Source organism: Salvelinus fontinalis, chromosome 5, assembly GCF_029448725.1.
Source record: "Salvelinus fontinalis isolate EN_2023a chromosome 5, ASM2944872v1, whole genome shotgun sequence".
NCBI lineage: Eukaryota > Metazoa > Chordata > Actinopteri > Salmoniformes > Salmonidae > Salvelinus > Salvelinus fontinalis.
Window position 1 is genome coordinate 54,856,801 of NC_074669.1, and position 14,112 is coordinate 54,870,912.

The following is a 14,112-nucleotide window of genomic DNA, read 5'->3' on the forward strand; positions in this document are numbered from 1 at the left end:
GATCCTTGCAACGTGCATTATCATGCTGAAACAAGGTGATGGCGGTGGATGAATGGCACGACAATGCGCCTCAGGATCTTGTCCCAGTTCTTCCATGGCCTACATACTCACCAGACATGTCACCCATTGAGCAAGTTTGGGATGCTCTGGATCGGTGACAGCGTGTTCCAGTTCCCGCCAATATCCAGCAACTTCGCATTGCCATTGTGCAATTGAAAAGGAGTGGGACAACAGGCCACAATCAACAGCCGGATCAACTCTATGCGAAGGAGATGTGTCGCGCTGCATGAGGCAAATGGTGGTCACACCAGATACTGACAGGTTTTCTGATCCACGCCCCTACCTTTTTAAAAAGTTTCTGACTAACAGATGCATATCTGTATTCCAGTCATGTGAAATCCATAGATTAGGGCTTAATGAATGTATTTCAATTGACTTATTTCCTGATATGAACTGTAACTAAGTAAAATCTTTTAAATTGTTGCATTTATATTTTTGTTCAGTACATTCAACAACACAACAGTGAAACTTTATTAACAGATTACAGTAATTTATTAATTGGGACAACATTTTAACAGAACTGAAGAACACAAAGGATATTGCTAACATGTTCTACAGTAGTTTCACAGAATACATTCATAATCTAGCTACAGGTTGAAAAAAAGTTACATATTTTTTGTTGATTATATAAAACTCGTCAATTTGTAGTCGTAAAAGATTTGTATGAGTAAGTTTTGGTTCGTTCAGCCATTCTTAGGGGGAAAGAATAGAGTTTTGGGATAAATGCAGAAAATAACGTCTGAGGTTAACACAGGCTTAGGAGATGATATACATTATGATCTGAGATAATATCCATCAGTTAATAGGAACGTTATGAATTAAGCCTTTGTGTTTTTTCTGATTAAATAAATGCTTTAAAAAAAATCAGTGACTTTAGCTGATGAAGATTAGCTCCTAAGCCTGCGTTTACCACAGACCTTATTTTCAACTTCTATCCCAAAAATCTACAAAAACGACATTCATTTTCCAATAGGGTTTGTTCAACGAACCATGGTGGAGTTACTGTCTTCCAAAAGATGCCATTACTAGTGCTCTTTTTCTTGTGGCGTCTGAAAACTTTTTGGGAAAAAGATACACACATTTACAACTTGGTATCACTGAACATAAAATGTGTATAATGCATGTCTCATTTGACATGAATTTCACCTGCATCTCAGACCCTCTTCACACTATCGTGCTGACCCACCCTATACTAACCAGGCCAGCGTAGTACAGCTCGACTTGGCTCAGTGGTGTGAAAGGGGTTTTGGTATGCATTCAAATGATTCTTATTGAGAATCTGTCACGTTGTCCCGGGCTGAACACAGGTAAGTAGTTTGATGTCTTCACATCAGTAAAAGTGTAAAGAAGTGACTCTGTATCAACGTTATAAAAAGACAGAGTGTGTCTGTCACAGTCTAGAAACACTCCCACCCTAGCGAGCTCTGCCACAGTTATTGGTGGTTGAGGGTCAGTATTGACATGGAAACCTTTTTCTTTATCATAAGAAAGAATCCAAAAACCATTCTGTGGAGTTAAAGGAACAGTAGATCTTCTCTCAACATTTTCTCTGGCCACACCAACATACCATGACAGTTTTTTTGTTGATTGATCCTTTACTTCCCAATAGTGTCGTCCTGAACTGAAACTCTCTTGAGAAAATACATGGAGATGCATTCTAACAGAAGGGTTTTCTGTATCTTTTTCTTTAATGTAACGAGCACGCTTTCTTTGAAAGACTCTAATAGCAGGGTGCGCAGTCTTTTCATCCAGAATGATGTTCTCTGGGGGAAATAGAAAGACAAGATTTCTTTCATTCACACAATATGATGGGATGGATTGGTAAGGATTTCAGATAATGTGGACCTACAGGTAACTGCCAAAATAAAGGAAACACTTGAGTAAATGAGGTTTCTGGTGTCTGTTATGGTGTGGGGTGCTTTTTTCTGGCATGTTTTAGGTCCACTCAACCCCTTAGAGGGCCAGGTAAACATCAATAACTACACATCCATTCTGAGTGATCACCTTCAACCTATGATGAACCATTTCTATCCTGATTGGAGGGGTCTCTTACAGAATGACACTTCCCTCATAGGGGTATGAGTGGTCACAATGGTTTGATGATCATGAAAACAATGTAAACCATATGCCATGGCCATCTCAGTCACCAGATGTCAACTCAATTGAACACTTATGAGTGATTCTGGAGCGGCGCCTGAGACAGCGTTTTCCACCACAATCAACAAGAGAGCTCTAGAACTTGTAGAATCTATGCCAATGAGTATTGAAGCTGTCCTGGCAGCTCGTGGTGGCTCAACGCCCTATTAAGACACTTTGTTGGTTTCCTTTATTTAGGTTGTTACCTGTATATTGTAATAATCTGATGAACATACAATGTTCCTGTCCTACTGTGATTTTCTTACCTTTGAATCCTTTCACCTGGTGCCAATCTGCAATTTAAAAAGTAAATTGTGAGTGTCCTGTATTTCAACTGTTCCAAAAATGTTATCAATTATAAATGGTTTAATGCACTCCAACATGTCAGCAGACTTAGTTTTATGAACAATGTAAACACTGTAAATTATACAATTTAGAGGGGAATGCATTTCTCCCCCCAGTATAACTTTACCTTTCAGATTAACTTCTTTACCAGATGCAATGTGTTCTGTAGGAGTCTTCACTGTGGTTTCTGCCCCTAACGGAGCACCTTTAGGTAATATTGAAATTCATCAGGTTACTACACTATCAAAGTTATATCATATACAGTATATCATGAGTGAACATTACATTCAATTAGAATGTGAATGTGGAATTGGGACATTCAAATCCTATTCAAGTACGTCAAAATATCATCAAATTATACAAAAGGGTAGCATACAGTTGAAGTCGGAAGTTTACAGACACTTAGTTTGTAGTCATTAAAACTTGTTTTTCAACCACTCCACAAATTTCTTGTTAACAAACTATAGTTTTGGCAAGTCGGTTAGGACATCTACTTTGTGCATGACACAAGTAATTTTTCCCAGCAATAGTTTACAGACAGATTGTTTCACTTATAATTCACTGTATCACAATTCCAGCGGGCCAGAAGTTTACACACACTAAGTTAACTGTGCCTTTAAACATCTTGGAAAATACCAGAAAATGATGTCATGGCATTAGAAGCTTCTTATAGGCTAATTGACATAATTTGAGTCAATTGGAGGTCTACCTGTGGCTGTATTTCAAGGCCTACCTTCAAACTCAGTTCCTCTTTGCTTGACATCATGGGAAAATCAAAAGAAATAAGTCAAGACCTCAGAAAAAAAATTGTGGACCTCCACAAGTTTGGTTCATCCTTGGGAGGAATTTCCAAACGCCTGAAGGTACCACGTTCATCTGTACAAACAATAGTACGCAAGTATAAACACCCATGAGACCACGCGGCTGTCATACTGCTCATGAAGGAGACGCATTCTGTCTCATAGAGATGAACGTTCTTTGGTGCGAAAAGTGCAAATCAATCCCAGAACAGCAGCAAAGGACCCTGTGAAGATGCTGGAGGAAACAGGTACAAAAGTATCTATATCCACAGTAAAACGAGTCCTATATCGACATAAGCTGAAAGGCCGCTCAGCAAGGAAGAAGCCACTGCTCCAAAACCACCATAAAAAAGCCAGACTACGGTTTGCAACTGCACATGGGGACAAAGATCATACTTTTTGGAGAAATGTCCTCTGGTCTGATGAAACAAAAATAGAACTGTTTGGCCATAATGACCATCGTTATGTTTGTCGGAAAAAGGGGGAGGCTTGCAAGCCGAAGAACACCATCCCAACCGTGAAGCACGGGGGTGGCAGCATCATGTTGTGGGGGTGCTTTGCTGCAGGAGGGACTGGTGCACTTCACAAAATAGATGGCATCATGAGGCAGGAAAATTATGTGGATACATTGAAGCAACATCTCAAGACGTCAGTCAAGAAGTTAAAGCTTGGTCGCAAATGGGTCTTCCAAATGGACAATGACCCCAAGGATACTTCCAAAGTTGTGGCAAAATGCCTTAAGGACAGCAAAGTCAAGGTATTGGAGTGGCCATCACAAAGCCCTGGCCTCCAGAACATTTGTGGGCAGAACTGAAAAAGTGTGTGTGAGCAAGGAGGCCTACAAACCTGACTCAGTTACACTAGCTCTGTCAGGAGGAATGGGCCAAAATTCACCCAACTTATTGTGGGAAGCTTGTGGAAGGCTACCCGAAACATTTGACCCAAGTTAAACAATTTAAAGGCAATGTTGCCAAATACCAATTGAGTGTAACTTCTGACTCACGGGGAATGTGATGAAAGAAAAAAAAGCTGAAATAAATAATTCTATAATTCTAACATTTCACATTCTTAAAATAAAGTGGTGATCCTAACTGACCTAAGACAAGGAATTTTTTACAATGGATTAAATGTCCGGAATTGTGAAACTGAGTTTAAATGTAGTTGGCTAAGGTGTATGTAAACTTCCGACTTCAACTGTATTTGTTCTCCTATTACTTTACCTTCCAGATTCAATTCTTTTCCAGCTGCTTTCTGTTTGGGAGGTGTCGGCACTGTGTTTTCTGCCCCTAACGGAGCATATTTAGGTAATATTGAAATTCATCAGGTTACTACATTATCAAAGTTATAGTATATCATATTCAGTATATAATGAGTGAACATTACCTTCAAGTCGTTTTTTTGTCTCTGTTGATTGGAAAAGGTGAAAGTTATAATAAAAAGGTGAATGTGGAACTGGGAAAGTCGAATCCAAATGTGATTATGACAAATGATCATCAAATTATACAATTAAAAATGTAATACGTTTTTTTATCCTTTTACTATACCTTCCAGATTCACTTCTTTTCCAGCTGCTCTCTGGTCGGTAGGTCGCGGGATTGTGTTTTCTGCCCCTAACGGAGCATATTTAGGTAATATTGAAATTCATCAGGTTACTACATTATCAAAGTTATAATATATCATATTCAGTATATCATGAGTGAACATTACCTTGGATTAGGTTTTTTGTCTCTGTTGATTGGAAAAGGTGAAAGTTATAGTAAAAAGGTGAATGTGGAACTGGGAAAGTCGAATCCAAGTGTGATTATGACAAATGATCATCAAATTATACAATAAAAAATGTAATACATTTTTTTATCCTTTTACTATACCTTCCAGATTCACTTCTTTTCCAGCTGCTCTCTGGTCGGTAGGTCTCGGGATTGTGTTTTCTTCCCCTAATGGAGCACATTTCAGTAATATTGAAATTCATCAGTTTACTACATTATCAAAGTTATATAAAATCATATACAGTATATCACGAGTGAACATTACCTTCAATTAGGTTTTTTGTCTCTGTTGAATGGAAAAGGTGAAAGTTATTGTAAAAAGGTGAACTGTGGAACAGGGAGAGTCAAACCCTTTTGAGATATGTGCATATTATGCTTGTTGTCAATGGAATGTTTCCTCATAAATAAGTTAGTAGCATGTATTAGCATGTATTAGCATTTCACCGAGAGATCTGCCGGCCCCTGTCCTAGCTCAGTTTGATTTGAAATATAGAGACACAATCATGTCAACATGAAATCCATCATGGTTTATGTTGTCATAAATAAACTAAGTGTGAGATGAGTTATAACACAGATCAGATGAGATACTGTTTCTGCACTTTTGGCATGACACATTTTAGAGAGTAAAGAAATGTTTTCCCCTATTACTTAATACCTTCCAGACTATTACAGCTGCTATCTCTTCAGTAGTTGGTATCTGCTCTTTGCTTTCTGCCCCTAGCAGAGCACATTTAGGTCATTATCCTGCAATTAATTAATCGTAAATATTTAAATCATACAAAACTAGGCTACTAAATGATTATCAAAGTTATGAAATTATATTATCATGATAGTGAACAAACTGCAATAGTTTTATTTTGCTCTGTTGAATGGAGAAGGTTAAAATTATTGTAAAAAGGTAAATTGTGGAACAAGTAGAGTCAAATCCTATTGAGATATGTGTATATCATGCTTAGTATCAATGGAAAGGTTCTCAAAAATAAGTTGCGTGTATCTTATGATAGCCTTCACCCAGAGATCAAAATGAAACAATTACCTGCCAGCCTCTGTCCCAGCTCAGTTTGATCTAAAATATAGAGACACAATTGTCAAAATAAAATAAACTCATTGTTTATGTTATGTCATAACTCATATTTTATTCTTAGTTTATTTATCAGATGAAATACACTACCTGAACGGTTTCTGGACTTTTGGGATGAAGACCACATGGACCCTAAAATATAAACAAATATTATTGTTTGAATATGTTATGGACAAAATCTTTTCTGACACATTTCTCTTTAGGGTCATTATAACTGTTTTATCTTGCTCTTATAATTAAATCACAAACACTAATATGACTGAAATCCAGATACCTCTTCGTTTCCACAGGATGACGGAGCACAGAGCACAGATGATGACCAGAGACAGGACCAACAGGATCAGAGTCACAATGAAGGCCTCTTTGTAAACTCCTGCACACAGAGACTCAACATGGACCAAATGCCTCTAAAGCTCTCAAGACATGACATCATCAGAACATCATCACAGTGAAATTAATTAGCAAACAGAAATCTGTAGACACCTCTTCAACATGTTCATCCTCCTCTAAACTAGTGTCTGTGTGGGATGGGGAGAGAGGGATCTGATCATGGGTAGGATGTTTGTGTAGGAGACTAACTCACCAGGTGCAGCTGTAGGAGCTGTGTATGTATGTGGCAGAATCCTGCCCTCTCTCTTCGCCTCCTCAGACAGAGAGACTGTACAGGCCAGCCAATCCGAGTATGAGGGAGCATACAGCAGCCAACTACTGACATTCACCAAGCCCTGGGGATCTGACACATAGAAGGAGAGGGGTGAGGATACACATGTTAATAGACACACAACTCAAACCTATACAGTATGCCTGTGTAGTGATTCTAGAAGTAATTACCAGAGGTGTTGAGTACTTCTTGTTCATTTCTGATCTCTGTCCCCTCTTTGTTTTTCCATGAAAGTTTAGGTTGTGGTGACCATCCCTCTGATGAACAGGTAACATTCACCTGACCTCCTCCTCCTCTTGCTTCAGCTACAGAGAGAACTGGGATACTACCTAATACTAGTGAAAATATAAAGGGTGGGTGTGAGGTCATGTTACAACCATGAAAAGATTGGACAAGGCATATGTTCTGTGAACCTGTCCCCAGCCACTTACCATTTACTGTGAGGAATACACTGGCCTTATCGAACCATTGTTCGCTGCTTACACGGCACACATACTCCCCCCTGTCTTCCAGTGTGACCCTCTCCAGTGTCAGGGACACGTTCCCTCTCTCCAGCCCCCCAGTTAGAGAAACCCTGACCCTGTACCGAGGGTCCACAGGAGCCTCCTGGATCTTGTGATCCTTGTACAACAAGGCAGGACTGTAGGAGTTCTCGGACCGGTACCAGCGCACCTCCAATGGCTCCGCATTGAAGAGAGGTGAGAGTTCACAAGGTAGAGAGACAGAGGAGCCTGACCATGCCGTGATTGGAGCATCAGGGACTGACACTGAAAAGTCATCTAGAGCTAGAGTAGAGAGATACAGATGGAACATTGAGGAGGGATTCTCAGACTGTTTAATCTAGGAAGTGGAATATATTGTAATTAAATTAGTATACAAATTCTTACCAGGTTTTTGAGTTGTGGTGGGAGCAGTGAGGACAGCCAGCATCACCACCATCAGACACAACCCTGTGGTAAAGATAGAGGACATGACTGTGACATCATTATCACAAGAGAATCCATAGTAAGCTGTGTGATGAATATGTACTGCCTGTCACTTATAAAACACAGTAAGTACATAAATAAGTTAGTAAATAAGTAAGTAAGTAAGTAGCTAGGTATGTAAATAAGTAAGTAAACAAGTAAATACATAAGTATAATTGTGTTAGCAATACACTTTAAACTATTTAATCATTAGCCACATACTGTACATATGCAGGGTCCTGCTGTAAAGAGGAATCGTGCTGTTCATCTCCAATTTGTCCTATTGGATCAGCCTCCTGTCCATCATGTTTATCCAGCCAATATGAAGTAAAAGGAGACCAATATAAATAGAGCCCCTGTGTCACGACTCCCACCGAAGGTGGCTCCTCTTCCTGTTCGGGCAGCACTCGGCGGTCGTTGTCACCGGTCTACTAGCTGCCACTTTTCCCTTTTCTGTTGTTTTTGTCTTATTGGTTACACCTGTTTCTTGTTTAGGTTTTAGTTGTCTATTTAAGCCGGTATGCCCGCCTGCTCTTTGTGCGGGCTTATTTTTCCTCTGTTCATGTTTGTGCGATTTCCTTTATTTTTTCCCCTGGACCGGTTGGGTCCTGGTTTTGGGCCTGTCTTGTTATTTGCACCTGGTGTTTTTGGCGTGACGCATAGATTGCATGACACCCTGTGAGGCTAAACTTTGGACCTTTAGACATTTGACCAGTTTCATTATGGGCAATTCCATGGTAAAATAATTGTCCTGTGTTTTTGTAAAATGTTCAGTGGAAATTTCTAAAATAAGTCCTTGTGCATAGATGTGTGAGGTTTGCAATCAATGTTTTTGTTTGACATACATTTTAAAGAGAAAACTCTGAGTAATTCTGTTTTTTGTGGAATTGCCCTTATAGTACTGCTATCTTGCCTGCCAGAAAATTATACATTTAGCAAACAGAGATTTAAAAATCTGGTTGATGGATTCTTTATGAATTATACTAATCATACAGTTTTGGAATTATGATCTGGTATGTATAACTGTATTCTAAAATTGATTAAATAATTGTATTCCCTCATCTATCTACACACAATATCCCATAATGACAACGTTAAAACAGGTTTTAAGAAATTTAGTTTCAACAGAAATAACTTATGTACACAGGTATTCGAAACCTTTGCTATAAGACTTGAAATTGAGCTCAGTTGCATCTTGTTTCCATTGATCATCCTTGAGATGTTTCTACAACTTGATTGGTCCAACTGTGGTAGATTAAATTGATTGGACATGATTTGGAAAGGCACACAGCTGTCTAAATAAGGTCCCACAGTTGACAGTGCATGTCAGAGCAAATACCAAGCCATGAGGTCAACGGAATTGGCCGTAGAGCTCCAAGACAGGATTGTTTCGAGGCACAGATCTGGGGAAGGGCACCAAAACATTTCTGAAGCATTGATGGTCCCCAAGAACACAGTAGCCTCTATCATTCCTAAATGGAAGAAGTTTAGAACCACCAAGACTCCTCCTAGAGCTGGCTGGCTGGCCAAACTGAGCAATCAGGGGAAAAGGTTATTGGTCAAGGAGGTGACCAAGAACCCCATGGTCACTCTGACAGAGCTCTAGAGTTCTTCTGTGGAGATGGGAGAACCTTCCAGAAGGACAACCATCTCTGCAGCACTCCACCAATTAGGTCTTTATGGTAGAGTGACCAGACAGAAGCCACTCCTCTGTAAAAGGCACATGACAGCCCGCTTGGAGTTTGCCTAAAGGCACATAAAGGACTCTCAGACCATGAGAAACAAGATTCTGATGAAACCAAGATTGAACTCTTTGGCCTGAATGCCAATAGTCACGTCAGGAGGAAAAGCATGGTGGTGGCAGCATCATGCTGTGGGGATGTTTTTCAGCAGCAGGGACTGGGAGACTAGTCAGGATCAAGGGAAAGAGTAAAGAATAGATGAAAACCTGCTCCAGGGCGCTCAGGACCTGACTGAGGCAACGGTTCACCTTCCAACAGGACAACAACCCTAAGCACACAGCCGAGACAACGCAGGAGTGGCTTCAGGACAAGTCTCTGAATGTCCTTGAGTGGCCCAGCCAGAGCCCAGACATAAACCCAATTGAACATCTCTGGAGAGACCTGAAAATAGCTGTGCAGCGACGTTCCTCATACAACCTGACAGAACTTGAGATGATCTGCAGAGAAGATTGTGAGAAACTCCCCAAATACAGGTATGCCAAGCTTGTAGCATCATACCCAAGAAGACTCAAGTCTGTAATCGCTGCCAAAGGTGCTTCAACAAAGTGCTGAGTAAAGGGTCTGAATACTGAATATTTATTTAAATGTGATATTTCCGTTTTTACCTGTTTTTAGTTTCTCATTATGGGATATTGTGTTTAGATTGATGAGAAAAAATATATATTTAATCAATTTCAGAACAAGGCTGTAACATAACAAAATGTGGAAAAAGTCAAGGGGTCTGAATACTCTCTGAATGCACTGTATACCAATCATGCAGTATGGAATTATGATCAATGTTTCCTCTATACTGTGCGCAGAACAAATATCAGCACGCGCAGAGAAGCACAAGATTGAGCTTCACTCAACTTTCTAGAGTTTTCCCCTTTACTTAACACTATCAATGTTTCGCTCTACTGTGGGAATTGTGCTCGAATCAATGCAACGTTAGTCACTTTCGATGTCACATACCGAAACAAAACAAATTATGCAAGAGATTTTCTTGTAGGCAGAGCGCATCGACATAGGATTCTATTGCATTGACAAGGATGACTCAAGCCCCTACTCTACACAGACTGGTGCGCCATAACCAATCAATCAGAGCTGCAGTAGGCCTATATGCAAATAGCCATTGCGATATACGGAAATGTGCCATTCACTTTGAACTGGACTGTGTTTACAGTATGAGCGGTCATGAGTAAATGTGCTTGTTTTGAGATCAAAGCGAGAGCTGCATGTAGCCACCTGTGCACATTTGTTCATATTATTTTCTAGTTAGTGAGTTATTAGCCCAGTTATACCTAATTTCTAGTCAACAATTGGGGAAAGGTACTGCATCGTAGTGCTAGCTGTGCCACTAGAGATCCTGGTTCTAGTCCAGGCTCTGTCGCAGCTGGACGCAACTGGGAGACTCATGAGGCAGCGCACAATTGGCCCAGTGTCGTCCAGGTTAGGGAGGGTTTGGCCAGCAGGGATGTCCTTGGCCAATCGCCCCTCTAGCGACTCCTGTGGTGGGCACGGTCGCCAGGTGTACCGTGTTTCCTCCGACACATTGGTGTGGCTGGCTTCCGGGTTAAGCGGGGATTTTGTCAAGAAGTAGTGCAGCTTCGTTGGGTTGTGTTCGGAGGATGCACGGATCTCAACATTCGCCTTTCCTGAGTCCGTACAGGAGTCGCAAGGATGAGACAAGACTGTAACTACCAATTGGATACCACAAAATTGGGGAGAAAAAGGGTAAACCAATTGAGGAGTGGTTACTTCCTACAAGAGCACAAAATGTCTGCATTTCCAGCCATCTTTGAAAAGCGAGTCAGGTAAGATCCTTTTTTGTCTTCAAAGGGACAGTGTGGTATTTTGAGTGGTCTTGAATAAGCTCAGTAGGGTAGCATAATGTGTCTGATTCTCTGTAATAATGGTATTGCCACGCGGAATGATGCTGTTGAGACGAAGCAGGTACGGGGAGTAAAACATTTAATTTTAAGGGACAGAGACGAGACAGGAACAGCATCAGAAACAAATTCAAAAGACAAGAACAATACAATGCAGCAGCAGGGAAAAGAGGTAGGGAACTGACAATAATAGGGGAAGAAATGAACAGGTAATGAATGAGTCCAGGTGAGTCCAATATCGCTGATGCAAGTGACGAGGGAGGGCAGGTGTGAGTAATGGATGGCAGGACCGTGTGATGCAGGGTAATGCGCCAGCGGAAGGGAAGAGCGGGAGCAGACGTGACAGGTATGGGAATAATAATAATTGGCCAATGTTAAAACTGTACTTAAAGCGGGTACAGCCTTAGTGTTGACAGTAATTTCGAGCCAGAAGTTGCAAAGAATTTTCACAATGTTCAAGTTTGCGCTCAGCAGACCTGAAAGTGGCTCAGTGCTGAAGAAAATTTGAGGGAACATTGGTTATGACTAGATAGTAAACAACAATAATTAAAACATCTCTTTGAACTAAGTGAAAACTGTCAGGAGAGAATTCAGAAATTATCACTGTTTAAAGACTAAAGTAAGGAGAAGAGTGGAGAGAAGGAAGGTATTTGTAATGGAGAGGTGGTAATCAAATAATAAAATGCATTTGTACCTGAGCGCGTCATCCTTCGATTAGTTTCCATTGCACGATCAACATTTACCTTTGGAATCTTCTGATCACCCTATAACCGACTGACATATCAATGTTTGTATACTAAATGTTAAATATCACGTTTGCATTCTACAAATCATAACAAAAGACTGAGATTCACTTAATTCTCCCTCTCCTGTAAACTCCTATTTTTCTCAAGGTAAGTACTTTCACTTTCTCTTTTCCATCAAACACCCCTAAGGCGTATTCATTTACTAACTGTTGAGCAACACAGTGCCTTCAGAAAGTATTCGTAATCATCCACCTTGATGTATTCCACATCTTGTTGTGTGACACCCAGAATTCAAAATTGATTTTAAATTGCTTATTTTCACCTCACCATTTACACACAATACTCCATAATGAATAAAGGAAAACATCTTCTTGGAAACGTTTGCAAATTTATTGAAAATTAAATACAGAAATATCTCATTTACATAAGTATTCATAGCCCTGAGTCTGAGTCAATACCAGTTAGAATGACCGTCAGCAGCGATTACAGCTTTGAGTCTTTCTGGGTGAAGTTGTGTTGAATTGAGCCTGGATGGTACAATATTTGCACATTTGCACATTATTATTTAAAAAATTCTTCAAGCTCTGTCAAGTTGGCTGTTGATCATTGATAGACAGCCATTTTAAGTATTGCCATAGGTTTTCAAGCCGATTTAAGTCAAAACTGTAACGAGCCACTCAGGAATATTCAATGTCATCTTGGTAAGCAACTCCAGTGTACAGTAAATTTGGCCTTGTGTTTTAGGTTATTGTCCTGCTGAAAGATGACTTTGTCTCCCAGTGTGTCAGGACCCGGTTACGAACTCGGGTCTCTGGTGTGAGAAACAGTCACTTAGCAAACTGAGCCACTAATAGTCGGCAGAACCCAGAAGATGAGGCAGACACAGCAGTACTTGAGACAGTGTTTTAATAAAGTAAAAAGGAAAGTTCTTCAGGCAAAAATATAAATCCACAACGTCAAAAGTAATACCAAGAGAAAAAGGTAATCCTCCAAGTCAAAAGGTAAATCCATAAGGTGGTAGGTACAGCAGGGAAAAGCCTCAAAAGATAATCAAAAATAAATAAACGAGAACAAAAACAGAGTACCACAAGAGAGTCCAACTGGAGCAACAAATGTTCACAGCATCGCTAGGGCTGGGTGCTAACATTCAAACACAGAGCAAAGAACTGAGGAAAACTAAGGGTTTAAATACATTCAAGGGAAACGAGGCACAGGTGCAAATAATAACTGGAAACAAGGGAAAACAAAAGGGTCAAAAAAGCACAATGGGGGCATCTAGTGGCCAAAACCGGAATAATCCTGGCCAAACCCTGACACAGTGTCTGTTGGAAAGCAGACTGAACCAGGTTTTCCTCTAGTCTGTGTTAAGCTCTATTCATTTTCTTTTAATCCAAGAAAACTCCCTTGTTCTTGCTGATGACTAGCATATCAATAACATGATGCAGCCACAACCATGATTGAAAATATGAAGAGTGGTACTTAGTGGTGCATTGCATTGGATTTGCCCCAAACATAACTCTTTTGTATTCAGGACATAAAGATAATTTCTTTGCCACATGTCTTGCAGTTCTACTTTAGTGCCTTATTGCAAACAGGATGCATATTTCATAATATTTTAATTTTGTACAGGCTTACTTCTTTTCACTCTGTCATTTATTGTGGAGTAACTACAATGTTGTTGATCCATCCTCAGTTATCTCCTATCACAGTCATTAAACAGTGGTGTAAAGTAGAGGCCGATTTCAAGTTTTCATAAAAATCGGAAATGGGTATTTTTGGGCCCGATTTGCCGTTTTTTTTTTTTTTCATCTTTATTGAATATTTATTTAACTGGGCAAGTCAGTTAAGAACACATTCTTATTTTCAATGACGGCCTAGGAACATTCTGCCTTGTTCGGGGGCAGAATGACAGATTTTTAACCTTGTCAGCTCGGGGGATCCA

General features: G+C 40.1%; 1 protein-coding gene across 2 annotated transcripts; it reads right to left on the bottom strand.

Annotated features, from left to right (window-relative positions):
• Positions 1-535: 535 nt before the first annotated feature.
• LOC129855861 (butyrophilin subfamily 2 member A2-like) lies at positions 536-12,325 on the bottom strand. Of its 2 annotated transcripts, XM_055923934.1 has the most exons (17): positions 12,119-12,325; positions 7,737-7,799; positions 7,281-7,634; positions 7,020-7,184; positions 6,772-6,921; positions 6,463-6,561; positions 6,279-6,320; positions 6,144-6,173; positions 5,373-5,393; positions 5,210-5,275; positions 5,049-5,069; positions 4,886-4,951; positions 4,725-4,745; positions 4,562-4,627; positions 2,669-2,746; positions 2,463-2,489; positions 536-1,823 (listed from the first exon to the last, which is right to left on the bottom strand). In XM_055923934.1, the coding sequence occupies exons 1-17, from the start codon at positions 12,147-12,149 to the stop codon at positions 1,318-1,320; spliced, it is 1,806 nt and encodes a 601-aa protein (XP_055779909.1). In that variant the 5' UTR covers positions 12,150-12,325; the 3' UTR covers positions 536-1,317. The 2 variants fall into 2 exon arrangements, with proteins under 2 accessions (XP_055779909.1, XP_055779908.1); XM_055923933.1 differs by having other exon boundaries at positions 7,020-7,634.
• Between the last annotated feature and the right edge of the window lie 1,787 nt (positions 12,326-14,112).